At 38.6% G+C, this 20,024-nt stretch overlaps 1 protein-coding gene across 1 annotated transcript in view; it reads left to right on the top strand.

Annotated features, from left to right (window-relative positions):
- Nucleotides 1–1,809, top strand: part of LOC135202186 (nucleolar protein dao-5-like) — a 145,273-nt gene extending 143,464 nt beyond the window's left edge. The window contains exon 13 of the mRNA XM_064231441.1: nucleotides 849–1,809. Within this exon, the coding sequence (XP_064087511.1) occupies nucleotides 849–951 (103 nt within the window). The 3' untranslated portion in view covers nucleotides 952–1,809. The remainder of the gene's footprint in view (nucleotides 1–848) is intronic.
- Nucleotides 1,810–20,024: the final 18,215 nt, after the last annotated feature.

The raw sequence follows: 20,024 nt of genomic DNA on the forward strand, positions 1-20,024 counted from the left end.
TTTCTAAGACAATTTGTATTTTTCATAGCTACAAACCTGAGGTCTTAACATTATACTGCCCACTTCTAGCCACCCTTCTGTCTGTTAAGACATCCTGAATTGGGAAAGATTGACCCGGTGGCGTAGGTGCGCGGTCCTTGACCACTCTTTACCCGATATACGCACGCGTTGCCAGATCTCACAAGATTCCTTGCTTTCATCTGCAATTTAATCTGATCCAGCTAGATGCTAGAATTATCCTATTGTTAAGACCTCAGGTTTGTAGCTATGAAAAATAGAAATTGTCGTAGAAAATTTGTCATTTTTCATAAGTTCCTTTTGGTCTCTCCTCATCTTGCTGTCCAACTTCTCCAGTTGAAGGTTTTTTCAAATTTTCTTTTCTCATCTACAGAAAATCCTTTGGATGAGTTGTGTGAGAGCATAGCTTTGTGATGCAATTAGTCACATTCAGCTACTCTATGATAGAAAATATTAATATACAAGAGTTGTCACCTCATGACCTATAAATTTGATATATCATTTGAAAGGTTGTGGTAAATGAAGAGTTTTGAAAGCTGTGTTGGTACTTGTCATCAAGGACACTTTTTGGTTGTTGCTGCAATATTCTTAAATAGTACAACTGCACTTTTCAGTCAGATGCTGCTGAAGGCTTTTGTTGAACTATAGTGCTAGGAGAGATTGGTATTGCAATTTTACTAGTACAGTCACCAAAAAGTATATAACAGGGTTGTTTAACTGCTTTTAAAATATGTTAAGTATGAACAGTAGCTAAGTTTATTTAGTGTTATTCCTCTCTATATATTAATCATACATGTACTTTATTTTAGATTATTTTCTTTATATTTCAGAAAGGAGAGACGAGAATATCAGAACAAGATACTTAAGGGTGTGAGGTTTAATAAGAGATTTGAGCTTCAAATGGCTAAGAGAGGAATAGACATAACACAGTAATGTGTAAAGGTTATGCTACTCCTGTATTTAGTGACTTATGACTTAGTAGTGACTTATATAACATAATAATTAAATTCTGAAAAATATATATGAACTACTGTATATTGTTTATTGAGTATGGTTATCTGTAGTGGTAAATGTAGCTTTTAAAGTATGTATAGAGATATAGGAAAGTAAGTAGTTTTAATAATTTTTATTAGATAGAATTTTTGTGTACAGTATACATATTTTGTTTCAAACATCGGCACCATTCTCGATTTGGAAATTTATATTCCAATGTGCAGAATCATTTTTTTTTTGTATAACCAGCTCTTTAGAGTACTGTAACTGAGAAGTAGAGTTTGTGTAATAATTGTAAAGTTAAAGTATATTTGCTTTCAGTTAGCTGTCCTTCCAAATAAAATATATTTTATTTGTATAACTTCCTTCTCTTGGGCATACTATCTTCTTGTTTGTATATACTGTCAGGCTTAGGATTTAAGCTTTTCAAAGAAAACTCATAATCACATGAGTCAATAAAATGGGAAAGTAAATCCACAGTAGTATGCCTGCTTGAGTTTGTTATTTAGAATATATACGTACAGCAGAAAGCTTACGATGACCTGCACGGTCCTCCTTGTAAATCAGATTGACAAGGATGACTGTGCAGGTTATCAAAAGCTTTCTGCTGTATATATTTTAAATGACAAAAACAGGCATACTACTGTGGATTTACTTTCCCATTTAAGCTTTTGCTATCATGAATAAGTTTCAGTACATAACTAAGTAGACTTTTGTACCTGTTCAGCTTGTAAGCTGTATTTACTATTAACTAAGTTGAAGTATTTTTTGAAGCTTTCAATAAAGGCTAACATCAGGTATATAGATATAATTTTCCTAAATTGGGTAGTACAGTAGTACCTCACTTATCTCCCTCCCCCTTTTTTCATACACTACACCCTTAGCTGAGCTTTTCATCATAAGATGAAAATATCTATGAAAATCTAACAATTATTAGAATGTGAAACCATACAGGTAAATTGTGAATATGTGTAGACCTGAGCAGAAGACCAGCAAGTACTAACCATCCAATTCACACGTCAGTATTTTGTTGTTTTGCACATAAGGAAAAATAATATAGTATGAAAATGTAAACTTGTAAATTCCTCTCCTGATTTGCTATTCTTATAGGTCAAGGTTATTATTATTAATAGGGGTTAGTTTTTCTAGACCTCTGAGTCTCAAGTAGACTCTTCTCAGGCTGGTTCTCAGGGATCAATCCTAAGAAAAAAAAATAAAAATAAAAAAAATAATAATAAAAAAAATAAATAAATAAATAAAATAATTAATTCATTAATAAAAAAAGTTAGACTTTATTTGAGAAACCTGTCTTATTTAATAAATTTATGATGTTATTAATTGAAAAATCTTTGCTTTCAGCAAGAATACTTTTCATTTTTGAATTCCGTAGATAAATAGATCTTTGCTGGCTCCAATTTGGGCACTCAACAAGTAAATGCTGTACTGTCATGGGTGTTTGACATCTGCTACACTTCATTGGTGTTGACATCAAGTGACCATACGAGAATCTTGTGTGTCCTATACGGAGCCTTGCTAGGATCACCTCTTTTGATCTTTCCTCCTGTGAGGATGTCCTCCATGCTTACACGTCAGTTTTTATGTTTTTAAGTTTATTTGTTGTTGGCACCGAGGCCCATTCTCCTTTCCAATCCTGGTAAATCAATGGTTTAACAGATGCTATCCAGTCTGACACTGGGGCATGTGTAATTGTTGGGGGGATAGCGCAGGCTAATTTGGCAGCTGAGTCTGCATATTCATTTCCTTTTATTCACACGTGTGCTGGGATCCAACATATTTCCATTGATAATCCTGATTGGAGGAGTTGATGAATTTTTATTTGTATTTCCTGCACTATTTGGTTTCCTGATTTACACTGTCTTATAGCATCTATAGCGCTACGTGAGTCACTGAAAATAACGGAGACACTTGCTTTTGCCTCAGATATCATATCAAGAGCCATCTGTATGGCTGTGACTTCAGCAGTAAATACTGATGATATTAAAGGTAGGCTTTTTTATATTTACATATTTTTCAAATATGCAGATGCTCCTACTCCAACGTTATTTTTGGAGCCGTCTGTATACACATAAATTTGTTTCCTTTATTTCTAATGTGCTCCAAAGCATGTTGGCGGTACATTTCTGTACTTGTCATTTGCTTTTTGAGTAGGTAAGACAGGGAGGTACATATCTTTATTCGATTTAAAGTCCACGGTGGTGGCAGTTCCATTGGTGGGTGAAAAATTGGATATATGTTATGCAAGTTCATTATGTATCTAGCTCTTTTTGGGAAAGAGCTAGTACTATTAACTGCTGTTACTGGATTACAGTTTTGGAAGCAGTCGGCTACAGGAGACGATCCCTCTTGGATTGAAAGGCCTCTTCGTATTGTTATCAAATTACGGTGATGTTTTAAGGGCAAAACACCTGCTTCTACCAGAAGTGAGTTTGTTGGGGACGATCGGAATGCTCCTGTGCATAATCGCACGCCTTCATGGTGCACTGCATCGAGAGATTTTAATGCAGATTCTGAGGCGGATGAATATATTGGACAGCAGTAATCTATTATGGATAAGACTGTTGCCTTATATATCATTAATAAAATGTCTCACTTTGCTCCCCAATTAGTGTGTGATAACTTTTTTAATACGGCAAGGGCTTTGATGCCCTTGGCTTTAATGTATTTGATGTGGTCTTTCCAATTTAAATGTTGATCAAATATCACTCCTAGATACTTTATTTTTGTACAAAATTGTATTTCAGTGCTATAAAGGTAAAGTTTGATTGTCTGGTATATTTTTCCATTTAAGTGTATTGCACTTCTTGGAGGTCTTATATGTTTTCCATTGATTTTCCTTATCTTCTGCCAGATATCCCTTGTGGATGTGTTTGAAGATATGTTTGAGACATTCCTTCCATGATGCGATTGTTTCAGCTATTACCATTTTTCTAAATTTGGCTGTATATTTGTTATATAGTGGTTTAATGTGGTTAATTGTTATGTTTGTTATAACTATTTTGTTTAATATTGTTTATATTATAGGGCATTTTGTTGAGTAATTTAAGGCGAGTTTTGAGTCTGTTAAGATTGTGACCCAATAGTATATGTTTTATTTTACTTAAGGTTGGGTTCCACCATGGGACAGGGGATTTTGTGGAATGTGATTTGGTTTTGGGAATACTTTTATCTGCAGCATTTATTATGAAGTTTGAGAAGGATTCACATGTAGTATTGTGATCTTCATTTTGTGGGAATGGTGGTATGTTTCGTGTGTATAGGAAATATTTATCCCAGTTAGCTTTTTGAATATTATATCTTGTAGGTGGCAATATTTTGATATTACTTAAGTAGTTCAGAATGATTGGGAAATGGTCACTGTGTATGAATCGTCTAGGATGTTCCATTCAAATTTCTCGTCTACATCATTTGAACATAATGAAATGTCAATTGAAGAAAAGGTTAGGTGTTCATTGAGACAAGACAGGTTGTGTTTCATTATAGTATTCTCTATGCTGATTCCGGATGTGTCAGTCACTTAGTTCCATGGTGCAAGTTTTGTAGTCGAAGACTTTAAGGGATAATTTTCTATGCAACTGAAACTCAAAAGTAGATGTGGCCATTTTTGTATTATAATGCCTCTTGAGACTTCGTAAATTTCAAAGAGAACACTTAAGCATACTAGACAGTCATGGCAGAATGGTGATTTGGATTTTTTTTTTAATACTCACAGCGCCGACGGCAAAACCTATATTGATTGGCCGATCCGTGTCATACTACTTGAGTAAGAAAGTCTTCAGTTTTTTCTTACTGTTTCAGTCCTCCCGGTATCGAATTGAAGCTTTATTGTAGTCATGTGCTGGCAAGTCTATAGGCTCTAAAGCCAATATTGGAATAGCACCCCGGCTCGAATAGCCTGAGACATCTGTGGCTAATTTTGTATCGATTCTGTCAGCAGCAAGTTTTAAAAATTTCAAAATTTCTTGATGGCGTGAAGCCAAGATACATTTTAAACATTAAAGCTTTCGTAGGGAGGTAATGAAACCAGCACAGTAACGGATAATCCTTCGCAACATGCGACCCACAGTCCGATCATTTTTGTAGCTTCCTAGATTGCATCTTGGAGAGATTTTTAGTTACAATAGTCCACTGACACTTATTTTTTTTTTTTTTTAGAACGCTCGAAATATTTTTAACTTGGTGTTATAATTCCTTAATGAGAATTTTGAGTTGACTTAAAAGCACAAGGTTAAAGAGCGTAGAGGAGGAGAGCGTCCCGAATTCATTAATATATCCCGATTCGAAACTGCATACCCTCGAGCTTTATGCATTCTCAGAAATATCCGTAAACAGTGGGGCTGGGGGAACTTTATAGAACTAGAATTTATGTATCCCTGGGACGTCATAAAGTGGCCAGGCCACATGTTCAGACGTTGATGTACGTCTACTCAATCGAAAGGTATTCTTTGGATACTGGGTCTACATAGGCCCTTGCATCTTTCACAGTATACGTCACACTGTATATTTATTAGGTTTTGTCAATATTAACGAAAAAAATATAGCCCCAGTACTAAGGTATTGTTCGATCGTTCATGTAAATTGCACTCTCCTAATTGTAACAAAATATCTAGTATTTCTAAATTGTCAGATGTACGATAAGATTGTTAGCTGATTCTTGTTAGTTATGAATAGAGTATAAAGAAAAAACTTAAATCAGTGGCTCATATTCTTTCCACATTAGTCAACTAGACAATGAGTGAACATTCTAGGAAACAATTTCGTGACCCTAGTCCTGATGTCGCAGTACAACAGTTTCTACAAAGAACTTTACTATGGCTCATTTGACCTCCACTGTCAGGTAATTCTAGGCAATAACTTCGCACAGAATTGCAAGGAACGTTCCTGCGAATACGACAGCCACTAAGGATTAGGGTGTCAAATGTATTAAGTCGTGTTTAGTACTAGCCCCTGGGGGTTAATTACAATCGACCCCCAAAAAATAACGGCAAATTCTTAATAAGCAACCCAAATACTATAGGAAACTGTAATTTCCAAAGAAATACCCGACGCGTAGTTATTACCTAGATCAACCCACGGTCATATTTTGTTTTTCAAATGAGTACACTTTTGCAGATAATTTACGTAAATGAAAATTACCATGGCTCGTTGTAGGTAGTATTTGGCCTCTACTGTCGTCTTTTGTTTTTCAAATGAGTACACTTCCAGATGTTTACGTAAATTATTTCCATATCTGAATGGTGGTTTAATAAATAAAGAGAGTCCTGGTTAGCAACTGCTTAGGCCACTTCTACACCGGATCACGAATCTCTTAAGACTAAGTGGTCTCGGATTTAGCCATTGCAGTGAAAATTTTGACACATCGTTTACTCTAGACTGTCATCAGTAAATTTTATTGGCAATAACATTCCGGCACTAGAATTGAAGGAACGTTCTGCGAATACCGCACCAGCCACTATTAGGACTCTTAGGGTGTCAAATGTATTAAGTCGTGTTTAGTACTAGCCCCTGGGGGTTAATTACAATCGACCCCCAAAAAATAACGGCAAATTCTTAATAAGCAACCCAAATACTATAGGAAACTGTAATTTCCAAAGAAATACCCGACGCGTAGTTATTACCTAGATCAACCCACGGTCATATTTTGTTTTTCAAATGAGTACACTTTTGCAGATAATTTTTTTTTACGTAAAATGAAATTACCATGGCTCGTTGTAGGTAGTATTTGGCCTCTACTGTCGTCTTTTTGTTTTTTTTTCAAAAAAATGAGTCCAAACTTCCAGATGTTTACGTAAATTATTTCCATATCTGAATGGTGGTTTAATAAATAAAGAGAGTCCTGGTTAGCAACTGCTTAGGCCACTTCTACACCGGATCACGAATCTCTTAAGACTAAGTGGTCTCGGATTTAGCCATTGCAGTGAAAATTTTGACACATCGTTTACTCTAGACTCCAGTTTTCATTCCTGCCTAATAGGGCTTTTCTGGTTCTCTCAACACCAACATGTAGGTGATGTACATAAAACCTTTAAATGTATATGGATGATTTATGAAGTAATGAACAATTTTACTTTTAGCTGGTCTTATGCCAACATGGGGTCTTGCTCCAGGGCAACCCTTATGGGTTACTTCAAGTGGAAACTGGTTTCCAGTTAGCCTATTCTTATAAAAATTCAAGAACCAAACGGTCCTTTGAATCCAGCGACTAGGAGCAATAACTAACGCTAGAGACGGTTTTGGTTTTTGTAAAGGGACAGTACTCTCGTGAAAGCTCGTTTTAGCCATTTAAAACTTTTTTTTTTTTTTTTTTTTTTTTTTTTTTCTTCCTTGGGTTAAGAATTTGTGTGATCATACTACGCTCTAATAAGTGAACTTTGAGTTGTTCCTAAAGAAATACAAACCTCCGATCTTGACATCGAAGCAAAATCCTATGTAAAGACCTTCAGGTTTGCATGTTACCTAAAACACAAATTACTTTAAAAATTTGCCATTTTTTCTCGAACCCTCACAACTCGCACCATGAATTGTTTAAAATTTCTGACCTAAAATGCAAAAAAAGAAAATAAATAAATAAGTAAAATAATAATAATCAAATCAATCTGCTCAATTTATTTTAGTGATTGCATACAATAGAAAATTAAATTTGGTGAAAAAGAACAGAAGTTGTAGGTAGCTAAAGGTGGTGGTTAACAAATTCTCTCTCTCTCTCTCTCTCTCTCTCTCTCTCTCTCTCTCTCTCTCTCTCTCTCTCTCTCTCTCTCTCTCTATCTCTCTCTCTCTCTCTCTTCTCTCTCTCTTCTCTCTCTCTCTCTCTCTCTCTCTCTCTCTCCGTATCCCGCGTTGAATGAGTTATTTGCTTGATAACTGGGCTGGATGGCAATGCCACTTCAAAATTTGGGGCTATGTAGCTTACGCTGAATATAGTACTTAAATAATAACTTGTTTATAACCCACTTTGTTATTCTTGTTTCGTCTTAATGTAGTAACACTAAAAAAACTTTTGACATTTTGTTCTTGGGGAAATATGATATTCTTATCAGTTTCTGTAAAATGCCCTCTTATAAATGAAGCACTGCCATTGTCTGGCCTTCATAATTTCTTCTTGAAACCAACAGAAATAATGTAGGAAAGTACGACGACGGAAAATAAGCATAGATAAACCCAGGATAAACCAATACAAATAATTTTTCAGCTTCAATGATGAAGATTTGTCAAAGGAATTGTTATAATGATAGCACGGTAAGCTAAACTCACTACTACTCAGCGGTACTCATAATGACTAAAACTGTTTAGTGTTTGATGAAGCTGTAGGTTTGCATTATACGCCCCTAAGAAAGAATTAGCGTTTTGCATCGATGGCACTATATACAGTAGTACCTCGAGATACGAAATTAATCTGTTCCGAGGTGCCTTTCGTATCATGAGGTTTTCGTATCTTGGACCACATTTTACATGTAAAATGGCTAATTCGTTCCAAGCCCTCCAAAAACACCCCAGTAAATTTCATAATACGTAAAGGTAAATTGACCTATAAACAATGAAATACTACAACAATTTGGACCATTCAATTCGTAATTTAATAATAAAAATGCAAAACCTGTAAATAAAGTGCATATTAGTGTACAAGAAATATTATTACTGTAACGTAAAATATGGAAGCTTACCTTTCGAGTGAGGCTATCTCCTAAAGTAGCGGCAGAAGAGGAGGAGGACAAATGGCAGATACGTACACTTAACTTTACGAAACACATAAAAAAATGTCAGAAAAACAAACTAAACTTTACAAAACACAGTAACAAAACTGTAACACTTAACTTTACAAAAAACTTAAAATAAAATTTATTTTGTCTTTTTTTGATTTTTACATTTCTTTTTACTTTTTTATACTTTACATAATTTCAATTTCTTCACCACCGAATGGATGCCAGTCCGTTTACGGAATTTTTCAAACCACCCATGAGAAGCCTTGAACTCTGGGGTTGCCGTTGATGTCCTCTCTCCGCGGTCGTCTTCGGCTTGGGCAATCAAATCGCCGAAAATAGCGCTGGCCTTCTGGCAGATTGCCGTCTCAGTTATCGTATCGCCATCGATTTCTTTGTCCTCGATCCATACAAGAAGCAGCCTTTCCATTTCATTATGCACATGGCTCCTCTTGTTGGACAAAATAGTCACGCCTTTGGAAGGTGTAGCTGCTTTGATGGCTTCCTTCTGCTTAAGGATGGAGCCTATCGTCGACGGATTTCGGCCGTATTCCTTAGCAATCACACTCAACCGCAAGTCAGCTTCATACTTTTTTATTATCTCCATCTTCGTCTCCTTAGAAAGCATTCTCTTCTTTCTGTGAACTTCAGCAACTTTCTTGGGACCCATGACTATATGTACTGTACGTAATTAAGTTACGTATGTAGTGCGTATACTAATTAGGTTCTCACAACACGATAAAGTAGCACAACGAAATCACTAATGAATTTACGATACTAAACGAAATCGTTGGACTGAACGAATGCTGCACGCGGACGATAAAGCTTCGGGTGCGAAGTGGCTGAGCGAAGGCAGGCCACCACGTAAGATGCATGATGGGAGGGATGCTGTCCAATAGGAGAGAAGGATCTCATGGCTTGGCTAGCATCAGGAACCAATGGGAGAGCAGGAGGATGGTGGCGAGTCTACTAGAACTAAGATGGCGGCGCGGCGTGAGTTTCAAAATTGTTATCGGGCGAATCTCGGACTTTCAGAAACCTTTCGTATCTTGAAAACTTTTCGTATGTAGAGCAGTAAAATTTTTTGTGTCAGCTTTCGTATCTCGAGTTTTTCGTAAGTTGAGCCTTTCGTATCTCGAGGTACCACTGTACCTGGTGAGGGCACTTTGACAAATTGCTTTTGGACTAAATGATTAAATCTGCTTTGTATCGATCGATCATAACAGTAACTGTTCATAGGTTTGGAAAGCTTAAGTAAAAATTGTTTAGTATTTTTGCAGATTACGATTTTGTGTTTATGGCTCAAGCATTTTTGGATCACCTGAAGAAAAGCAAACCCAACACATGCTGGGGTCGCTTTTCTTCAGGTGGAAAATATTGGGGTTGCTTTTCTTAAGGTGAGGAATTAACAGGGGTTACAGTAAGGCCATGGCGGAATGGCGCTTCACACCTTATCCGTATATTTAAAGATTCCTGGCAAGCTCGGTATGTTCTGGCAAGAGGTAATGTTGCGCTGCGCGCGCTAGCCACATGGGTTATAGTATAGTAGGTTTGATTATTTTTGTACTGAAATTGCAAGACAATAGGCTTTTAATTAACTATTGATTGTTTGTCTAAATTTGTGTTTCTAACAAATGTTTAATGAAGTAGTTTTTAATGAATATATATCTATATTTTTTCTCCTTTTTTCTATAATATTATGACCTAAAGTGGGTCACCTGAAGATTGGAGACACCAACAAGCAGGGGTCGTTTATCTTCAGATGGAAAATATTGGGGTCGCTTTTCTTCAGGAGGAAAAAATTGGGGTCGATTTTCTTCAGGAGAGTATTACGGGTCGGTAATCTTCAAGTGATCCGCATTTTTATTGCTTAACATGCAGTAGTTAATTGTGACTTAATACCTTTACGGTCCCATTTTTCAACTGCCACATTGCCAAACTTGGCCATTGACGTAATTTTCTAGTCTATTAAACCCAGTGTTCACCCTGCGGAACGCAATGGTCGTGTTTGAGATTTATAGACGCCCACTCTTTGCTGTACTTTTTGGTTGATTTACGAATATTTGAGGACGGCAGTGGTCTGTGTGTATGACCAAGTCAATGAAAACACACAGAGAGGAGGGGCCAGGTGTGGCTTGTTGGTGGTTTAGACACCCCTAACGTTCCTGTGAGAGGTGTAGTATAATAATAGGCAAATCAGTAAGATAATACATAAATGACAGTAATGATGTAAATGATTTTAAGGTAGATGGCAGTATTAATAAAGGGATTTTGACGTAGGAAAAATCTATTTCTGGGCGAGGAAGCTGTGTCGCCCAGTGAAATGTGTCCTCTTTAGCACTATTCAGCAGTGCGGCAACTTACCGAAGAGGTAGCCTGATGTACCAAGTCGTAGCAGGCAAAACAGTTTTCATGATGCCAGACCACGGAATCAGGAAGCAGCACTGCACAGGGGGCGTGGCCCCGACAAACGTCATGGCCGCACGGATCTTGCAGAGCAGCACTACAGCCGGCAACCAGACACTGAGAGGCCTGTAAGTGCAATAATATATAAGAACAATTGCACACACTTAATAGGATAATGAAATATATTTCTTTTCTTTTGTTTTTTGTTTTTTTTTTGTGCCGGAGCATTCCAGGCTATAAAGAAAAGAAAGGGTATAAATATATTCATATGTTAACGTCCCGGGGACTGTGTAAGGAAAAAAAAAAACACCCGGAGCTGTATGACCCGGAGAGGGGGGTACACGAAGTAACCCGGGACGGCCACATGAACTCGCAAGTTCCGTGGCAAGAAAAATAAAAATAAAAATAAAGATAAAAATAATGATAATAAAAACTAAAATAACAAATATACTATCTCCGCCTACGGAAGAGTAACTTCCGTAAACATAACCCTCAATGACTCCGGGAGAGGCCGGAATCTAAACCCGCCTTATGCGGAGAGGGAATGTTTTAGGCGGGTGGATGTAAGCTCCGGGAGTGAAAGAAGCAGAGCGCAACAATCCACGGAAGCCGAGGCTGAAACGCAGTGCGACTAACAACTCCGGAGGCGGTCGGCTAAGAAGCGACACTCCCCAGCCCAAGGTCCTGGGAGACCCACTACACCTCCCCCTCCGCTGGTGGGACCGGCCGTCAGCGACAAACAACGAGAGCGGCACCCAACTACGGGGAGTCCCACGAGAGGGGGAGGGAGGGAGGGCTGAAGGGGGGACGATCACGTGACCAGCGATTCCCCGCGAATAAAGGATCACGAGGAAAACGCAGGCAAAGCCTATGAAGGCTAGCTGCCGACCGAACACCCAAATATACATAGACAAAATAAAATCAATTACTTAAAGCTAAGGGAAAAACATGCTTTAACAAGGGTAATGAAAATAAGGGGCGAAAAATATAAAACGCAATGGAGGCCACTCGATGAGAGTGGGCGCAACAAGGAAAAATTACTTGCTCACCGACAAAACGAAAACAAACGGTAAGCTGACGAAAAGAAAAAGGGGGAATTCTTGAATGGAAAATACCAAACTAAAATAAAAGGGGGAAGGGGGGAACGATAGATAAACAACGAAGCACGAAACAAAGAAACGTGCACGAACGCCGACCCCCTTGAAAAACAGGAAATCATGAAAATAATAAACGTAGATCAACAAGATCGACAAAGTAACTGCCACCCAAGACATAATAAAATATATACTAAAAATATATACTGAAATACCATAAATTACGAGTATATAAATATAAATATATAGGTACTGAAAGAAGCCCGCTCGAAATTGGTACAAAACAAGGGAACGACGTAATGGCGGCTCGCTACCGCTCGTTACGGGAGGAGACGCCTAACAAAATCCTAAATAAAGGCAAAACGAAAGGCAAAATCACTCCCTAAATACAGAAAAAGGGCGAACCAGTACTTAACTTGGGTGAAGAGGCAGATTGACGATCCATAACGAAAAAGAATAACGAAACCAATAAAAAGAACAGATAGCTATAAAAAAGCGTGCAACGCTGGGAGGCTATCGATAAGAATGTCGCCGCAGTCCCCTTCAACAGGGTAGCTGGGTGTGACCTATAGGTCGGCTCCCCGTTTTCAGGGTCTTTTGATGAGGAAAAGGCTAATTGGAGGGGTTACTGTGGTAGTGTTTAACACTCGCCCCAGTTCTATACCGACACCTTTTATTTAGGTGAGCGAGTCAGAGACTTCTGACATGTCCAATTTAGCAGTTCTCTGGTATCATAGCAATATTTTACTAGAAATAGTGCTAAAGAGGACACATTTCACGGAGCGACACGGCTGAGCCCAGAAAAATAGTAATAATAAAAATCCGTGTAAATTAATACGTTACCGTGTAGCCTTAACTGAGGGAGTATCCCTAGCCTGTCAGTTTTCTGGGCCACAGTGATTTTTTTTAAACCTTATGAGTACTTGTATATCAGTGTAGACCCTTCTTGTAGGTATGTGCATCATTTGGTCCTCCAAAGTTAGACCATCATCCTTTAAAGCCTCTTTTTTTTCCTGTAACTACCATGGGTAGCTGTGTCTTGATCTTTTTTATTTTTATAGTCTTCATCAACTCGTCTGCTAACCCCGTTCTTTCCATATGTATATGTTGCAGACAGTTGGCAAAATGCGCGTAGGAATATTTGCTCCTCCTTAGCAGATAGTACCAAACACTGCAAAATTCATTTTGACTTCCCAGAAGCTAGTACTAAACATGGCGAGACAGTGTAGGTGAGAGTTTAGTACTAGAGTAGATTCACATCAACTGTGCATTTGATGTCTAGGCCAGTCCCTTACCGCTCCTGATTGACTGTTAAGCCAATCACAGGGCTGGAAACTGTCTCCCTCGAGAGTTCACATGGGTAGTTTCTATGTTCCACCGCTCCTGAGGTATACGTCTTTCAGGAGAGGTCTGCAACCTTATGGAATGGAATTGATCTGCTCAAGTCCTGTTTGTCTGCCATTGTGTGCAAGTTTCCAACACCTGAATACTCGTGATCATTGTTGGATCTGCTTCATTGAAAAGTCTAGGTCGTAGTCAATGGTGTCCTTTAGAGGAGCCTCTTAAGCCAGCTCACCCGTCCTTTTATTAACAGATATCCACGTGAATTTAACCTTTATGCCCATTAGAGTTAACATCCTTATTTTCCTTGAACTTATTTGACTAATTTCTCGTGCACAGAGTCCTTGCTACTTTAAAAGGACTGTAGGACAAACATACATCCTGTCAGTGATATTAAAGAATAATTATATCGCCGACTGATTTGTGTAAGGCCAATAGCAAAGCCGTTAGTTCAGCCTGCGTGGATGAAGCTGTCTTGTATCCTGACCACTATGTCTGCTTCTGAATTAAAAGGTACCACCATTCATTTGAGTTAAAGCGTCCCCAGCCCGCCCTATATCAGTACTCTGTATATCCATCACAGTTACTACTTGATTATGAGTCTTATTAGTGCCTCAGTGGCGTGGTCGGTATAGTGTTGGCGTGCCACCTCGGTGGCCGCGAGTTCGATTCTCGGACATTCCACTGAGGGGTGAGAGATATGTATTTCTGATGATATAAATACACCATGACGTGGTTCGGAAGTCAAGTAAAGCCGTTGGTTCCATGCAACATAAAAACACCATACATACAAAAATGAGTCTTATTTTATAAGAGGTGTGACTTTTTGCAAGGTGGTTTGTCTGTAGTCATGTTAATCGGCTTGCACTCCATGAGAGGAAGTAGCCCGATTGTCCTTGTATTTAATAGACCAAAATCAACAACATTGTATTGCTGAATATCTTGAGCTGTTACTATAGTGCAGCTGTTAAGAGCATTTAGTTCTGCCTTTGGAAGCGTCTTTCGTTTCTCAGTGCATTAATGCCGATAAGTGTTGATTTCTCTGATTCTTTCTCTTGATATTCTTGCACTTCCTGGATAGCCTAATATAATTCTCATTGCAGCAATTTGAGTGGCTTCAAGTTTCGTCAGTTTGGATTTTGAAAGACAGTCAGTCAGCTCTGATGTATCCCACATACAAGTATACATCATAGAAACCACAGTTGCTGATAACCCCTTGCGGCCATATGCCATGGCTTTGAGAGGTCTCATTCTCATTTTATAACACACACACACACACACACACATATATATATATATATATATATATATATATATAGATATATAATATATATATATATTATATATTATCTGGAAATATTTGGGTAATTCTCCTTTCGGCATATTAACCTTACTAACAATATTTATTGTATAACCATCTAATATGACACTTCCTACTTTTAGCATTCTGTATTCCCTAAATCAGCTGTTAACAGCCGAGTTGGGACAGCATTCTTAACATCTATTAATCATCTGATATTTTCACGTTTAAAAATAAACCCTTTATAATTGTCCGGAGAGTGGGCGGGGGGTTACTCTTCCATCTCTCTATACTTTTACGGTTGGGGTGTCACAATGGGTGCCCCACCGTCCAGGTCACTAACCTCAACTGTCTTTCTGTATTTCCCTTTTCCACATCATACTTCTTCCTTATGAACACCATATCCTTTGGAACCTTGAATTTCAAGTCAATGGCCCCCGTGGGATTGTTCCATATGAATAGGTTTTATCTTCCGAATACATGGCTTCATGGAACGAATGACTAATCTCTCGGGTAATTAGTTTTATTTTTGGCTCGATTACAACCCTGATGACCTCACTAAGAGTAGCGTAACCGAAGTAGTTTTGTGCTTAGCTAACAAGATTTCTGCGAATAAGCTTACCCAGCAATGACAACAGTGATGTAAGCCAAGAAAAACAGGACGAAAACTGCTCCAAATATGTACCTCGAGAGCACCAGCCATCGCGCAGAGTACCTATTCCGGTATCCCAGCTTTCGAAGAAGAGCCGATGTTCTCCTTAAGGAATGTCTTGAAGTGAGCTCATCATTGCAAGTGATTAGATGAACAGTAATGATAAGGGAGAGGAAGAAGATAGTGAAGACAAACCACACGTCCATGAGTTTTAGGTATGTTGTTTCTGGGAGGCTTGAAGAGGTGTCAGTGTATAGTGAAATGAGAACGAGGAGGGTCGTTAGGCTCATGCCTCCTCTCTCTGCAAAGCGATCGACTGGCAAGAACAGAGTGCCGTACCTGAAACAAAGATGATGTACGTCAGTCCTAAGTGTATAGGTAATTCATGTGTGATTTGTGATGGTAAAGACAATGCTTACTTTACTATTACAACCTTCATTTTGCTAGAGATCTGGGTTGGGTCCTCTAAAGCTTATCTTCTTTGGGAATCGCTGGTTAAGAGCAAAAAATTTCAGTTGTAATTTCTTCTTTCGTTGTAAGTCTCGTGTCTAACAGATAACAGTGATATGAAGAATAGACGCGCATACGTTATTCTGTTATACCCGATGTCACTTAGGGGGGTGGGGTGGTTGGAGCGGGGATGACTAAACCTAAGTTAAAGGACAGATTAGGATGTAAAAATGTTGTCTTCGACCCGCTTTTAAGCTGGCTACAACCCGCGGGAAATGGTGAGCGCAGCTCTTCTGCACATTAACCTGGTTTGCCACATTTACATAAAGTTTTATTTTGATTCTTTTTCAAAGAGGCCTAAGTAGTAATACATAACGATGGCTACTTAATACCATGGACATTTTTAATAAGCGCATAAGTTTATTATACAATTAATTACACATTTTGAAATTACGCAGGAGCAAGCAATGTTTCCACTCACCCAATGCCAATGAGGAAAGTTGTTGGGATGTATACTATCCAGATATGATTCTCTGGACGTTGTGCCAGATATATCATCAGGGAAAATGTGTTCGATGAATTCGGCGTTTTTATATCATAACTTTCCAACGTATAGGACCCCAAATTCCTTGTTCTGTTGTAGGCAATAGATGACGACCTATTATACATAATGCTATCTCCTGTGATGCCCTGGATCTGTAACAGTAAAAAAAATTGATTGACATTGTCAATAGAATTGTTTATTGGTAAATACATGTGGAAAACGATGTTGAGCATGTCATTTTTTATTTTTTTCCTTGAACATTTGGATTATAAGAGTAAGTAAGGATTTTAATGTTGAAATATTGTTTTCAGGAAATGCCGTTATACATGGTTACCAGTTTAAACCACGGAGACAGAAACTGCTGAAGCGCCTCAATGGCGTGGTTGGTATGGTCTTTGCCTGTGACTTTGGTGGCTGCTAGTTCGATTCTCGGGCATGCCACTGAGGGGTTAGAGATGTGTATTTCTGGTGATAGAAGTTCACTCTCGACGTGGTTCGGAAGTCACGTAAAGCCGTTGGTCCCGTTGCTGAATAACCACTGGTTCCTTGCAACGTAAAAACACCATACAAACAAACAAAAACTGCTGACAATTCGTACCTGAATTTTAACGGAGCATCTGTGCACATCCCATGGAAAGCGACGAAGGTCAAAGTCACAGTAGACGGCTGTTCGGATCCGAATCTTAGATACTAAGTAATTCTCCAGTCCAGAGTATATCACGTCTGTAATAGAATAAGAGACTCTCTCTCTCTCTCTCTCTCTCTCTCTCTCTCTCTCTCTCTCTCTCTCTCTCTCTCTCTCTCTCTCTCTCTCTCTCTCTCTCCACGTGTCTCATTATAGTGAATATGTTTTATGATATCCAAGAGAGCAGGAAATAATGGGTACATACCATTCCCCTGGATCACTCCCTCTCCTTTGCGAAGAATGGCGAGATTCTTGGAGGTGTAGCCTTGTGTATCTGGGGAATTTTCCACGGTCACCTCTGGGTTCCAAACCTCCTGTCGTTAGAGGTTTTAGTAATGGCAGTCAAAGGTTAATAAAGTGTTTTCATTAATAATAATGAAAAAAGCTAGTCTTGCTATATTTAGGTAGTGTAACTTGTGCAAAAGGAGGGTGACACAGTGACCTGTAGAACATTTATTCACTTGAAAGAGACTAAAATGAGTCTAACGTAATTGTTATTTTTAGTAGCTGGGAAATCAAACTAACTTTGCATTTGTTGCGTGATCTATCGCAACGTGTTTATGTAGTAAGCAACGAGGAAGAATCTTAGATGCAAAGGTGGGATATCTTAATATATCATAGGTGAGCTTAGCTGAAACCATGGTGCTCTTTGATCATGGGATTTTTTTCTGTCATAGTAAAGTATCGTTATTCCTGGGTGTTTTCAATGACGGTATGGAACGGCAGCTCAAGCTTGGTCTAATATATCAGAAATCAGTTGAGACTCGAAAAGGGGCTCTTGGTGGTGAACGCTTAATGGCATGCACGCACGTTCATAGTTTCTTTAAAATGCTGAATGATTGATTGAGAAAGCATAATTAATATCTAAGTTCCGCAAGTCAAATTCAAACATTGGGGTTACAAATTAGCTCTTATTTACTTAGTTATAGCAATTTACCTGCAATACCGACCATGGATGCTCAGCCGCATTAGCGTTGATGAAGACCAATTTATCATTAAATTGTTCCAGATTGACTTTTACATGTTTAAACTAATGATCTGCTGAACATAAGTGAATTGGTGGAGAAATGGGTGATGTATGATTGCCACTAAGTGAAAAAGCTTATTTGTGGATAGTTTTAAGTATGCTAACCTGATCCTGATGAGTAGAAATAATAGTTGCAGTGATATCAGAAGGAAGATTTCGGTAATGCAGTCGAATGTCTTTCCATAGGATTTTCACAGTAAAATCGACGTCAAGTGTCTTGGCTAAAAGTCTTACTGGGCCAACCTTTAACAGAGTTACTTGGATATCAAAATATACCGGCCTTGGCGGAGGTACGAGCAACAGATGACCCGAGACAGATTCTGCAGTGTGGCAACAACTTTCATCGGAGCCCGTCTTGCAGTCATATACCTGGTTACATCGCTTGTTCCAGGGAATACAAGTTCCGTCTGTGCACGTGAATCCCTCACATGATGTCAAGGTTAGATTACTGTAAGGCTTCGTGGTGTCGTCCACAGGTTTACATGTATCTTTTGTTATGTTCCACTGATGAAGACCCAGAGGAACAGTCTTCGTATCTGCAGAAGCAATTTCATCACCATTCCTTTCTCGTAGTTTCCATGTGCCATTTCGTGGCTCAATGGTCATATTATGTCCACTGTAAAAGTAAAGCTGGCCGTTTTTGTTAGCTGTAAACACGAAATTCATTTTGCGACACTTTTCCATACCGGGTCCTTTTAACCTTAAAGGCCGACCCACAGATCTTTGCATACCAACAAAACAGTGTTTCGCCTCCGGAAACTCCGTCTGCCAGTTGTTTTGGTCGTCCTGAACTATATAAAAGGTTTGGTTCATGGTACTAATCCAAAACTTGGATTTTTCGGTCAGAACAGAGTAAGATATCGATTTATTTGTGTTGACATTGATGTTGCCCTTCTTAGTGCTCCAGATTCCGAGCCAAACGAAAGGGAAGGTCGTGTAAGAAGACATACAGCGCTCCTTGAACTGACTTAGAAGTGCCCCAACTTGAGAGACTTGTTTCAAGTTCTGTGGAACCATAAAATCTAAACCATATGCTTGCAGAAAACTGAGAGCATCCTCCCAAAACTTCTTCATAGGGAAGAACAGAAGTTTGGGGGATTGTAGTCCCCCAGATGAATGACAACTGGTAATGTCATAAGCGGTCAGTGAGCCAGAATCATTGTGGATGTCCCAGGTCGTCTTTTCCCATTCGATTAATGGCGTTGCATTGATGGACTGACAATTGAACCATCTGGAGATCTGATCTTCTGTTAGAAGAGAAACCCAAATGTTAAGATCAGTTATTTCTCCTCCCAAAGACTGCGCCTTGGCGAAGCTTCCATCAACAGTATCTTGGTCTTGCCCAAGCACCAGAGAACCATTTGTATAAAATGGAAGCTGAGGCGATTTCACTGAAGTGGAAGTGTTGTCAACATAAAGATATCTTTCAGAAGGTGTTACTGTCGCACACAAATTATACCACCAAAGCGGCTGAACTTCAATCTGCATTATCAGGTTTACGCCTGCGTATTTCCAGACCACACTGTTTTCCACGGCTCCTGTAAGAAAGCAGATTATCCACACTGTAGTTTATATTCACGTTAATTGTAAAATTGGCTTCTTAGCCATTATCTTAAACTGTCAGTCAAGCTTATCAGATGTATGAAGAGCCTTACAAATAACTAAACCCCTCACTAAATAGTCCAAACCTTGATTTACAATCCAATTTCATGAACCAACAAATGGAACTCAGTGTATCAATTTATAAGGGTTATTAATGCACTTACATTTGGTGCCAGTAGAACTGGATCACAAACTTT

The sequence above is a fragment of the Macrobrachium nipponense genome, chromosome 30 (genome assembly GCF_015104395.2).
Source record: "Macrobrachium nipponense isolate FS-2020 chromosome 30, ASM1510439v2, whole genome shotgun sequence".
Lineage (NCBI taxonomy): Eukaryota > Metazoa > Arthropoda > Malacostraca > Decapoda > Palaemonidae > Macrobrachium > Macrobrachium nipponense.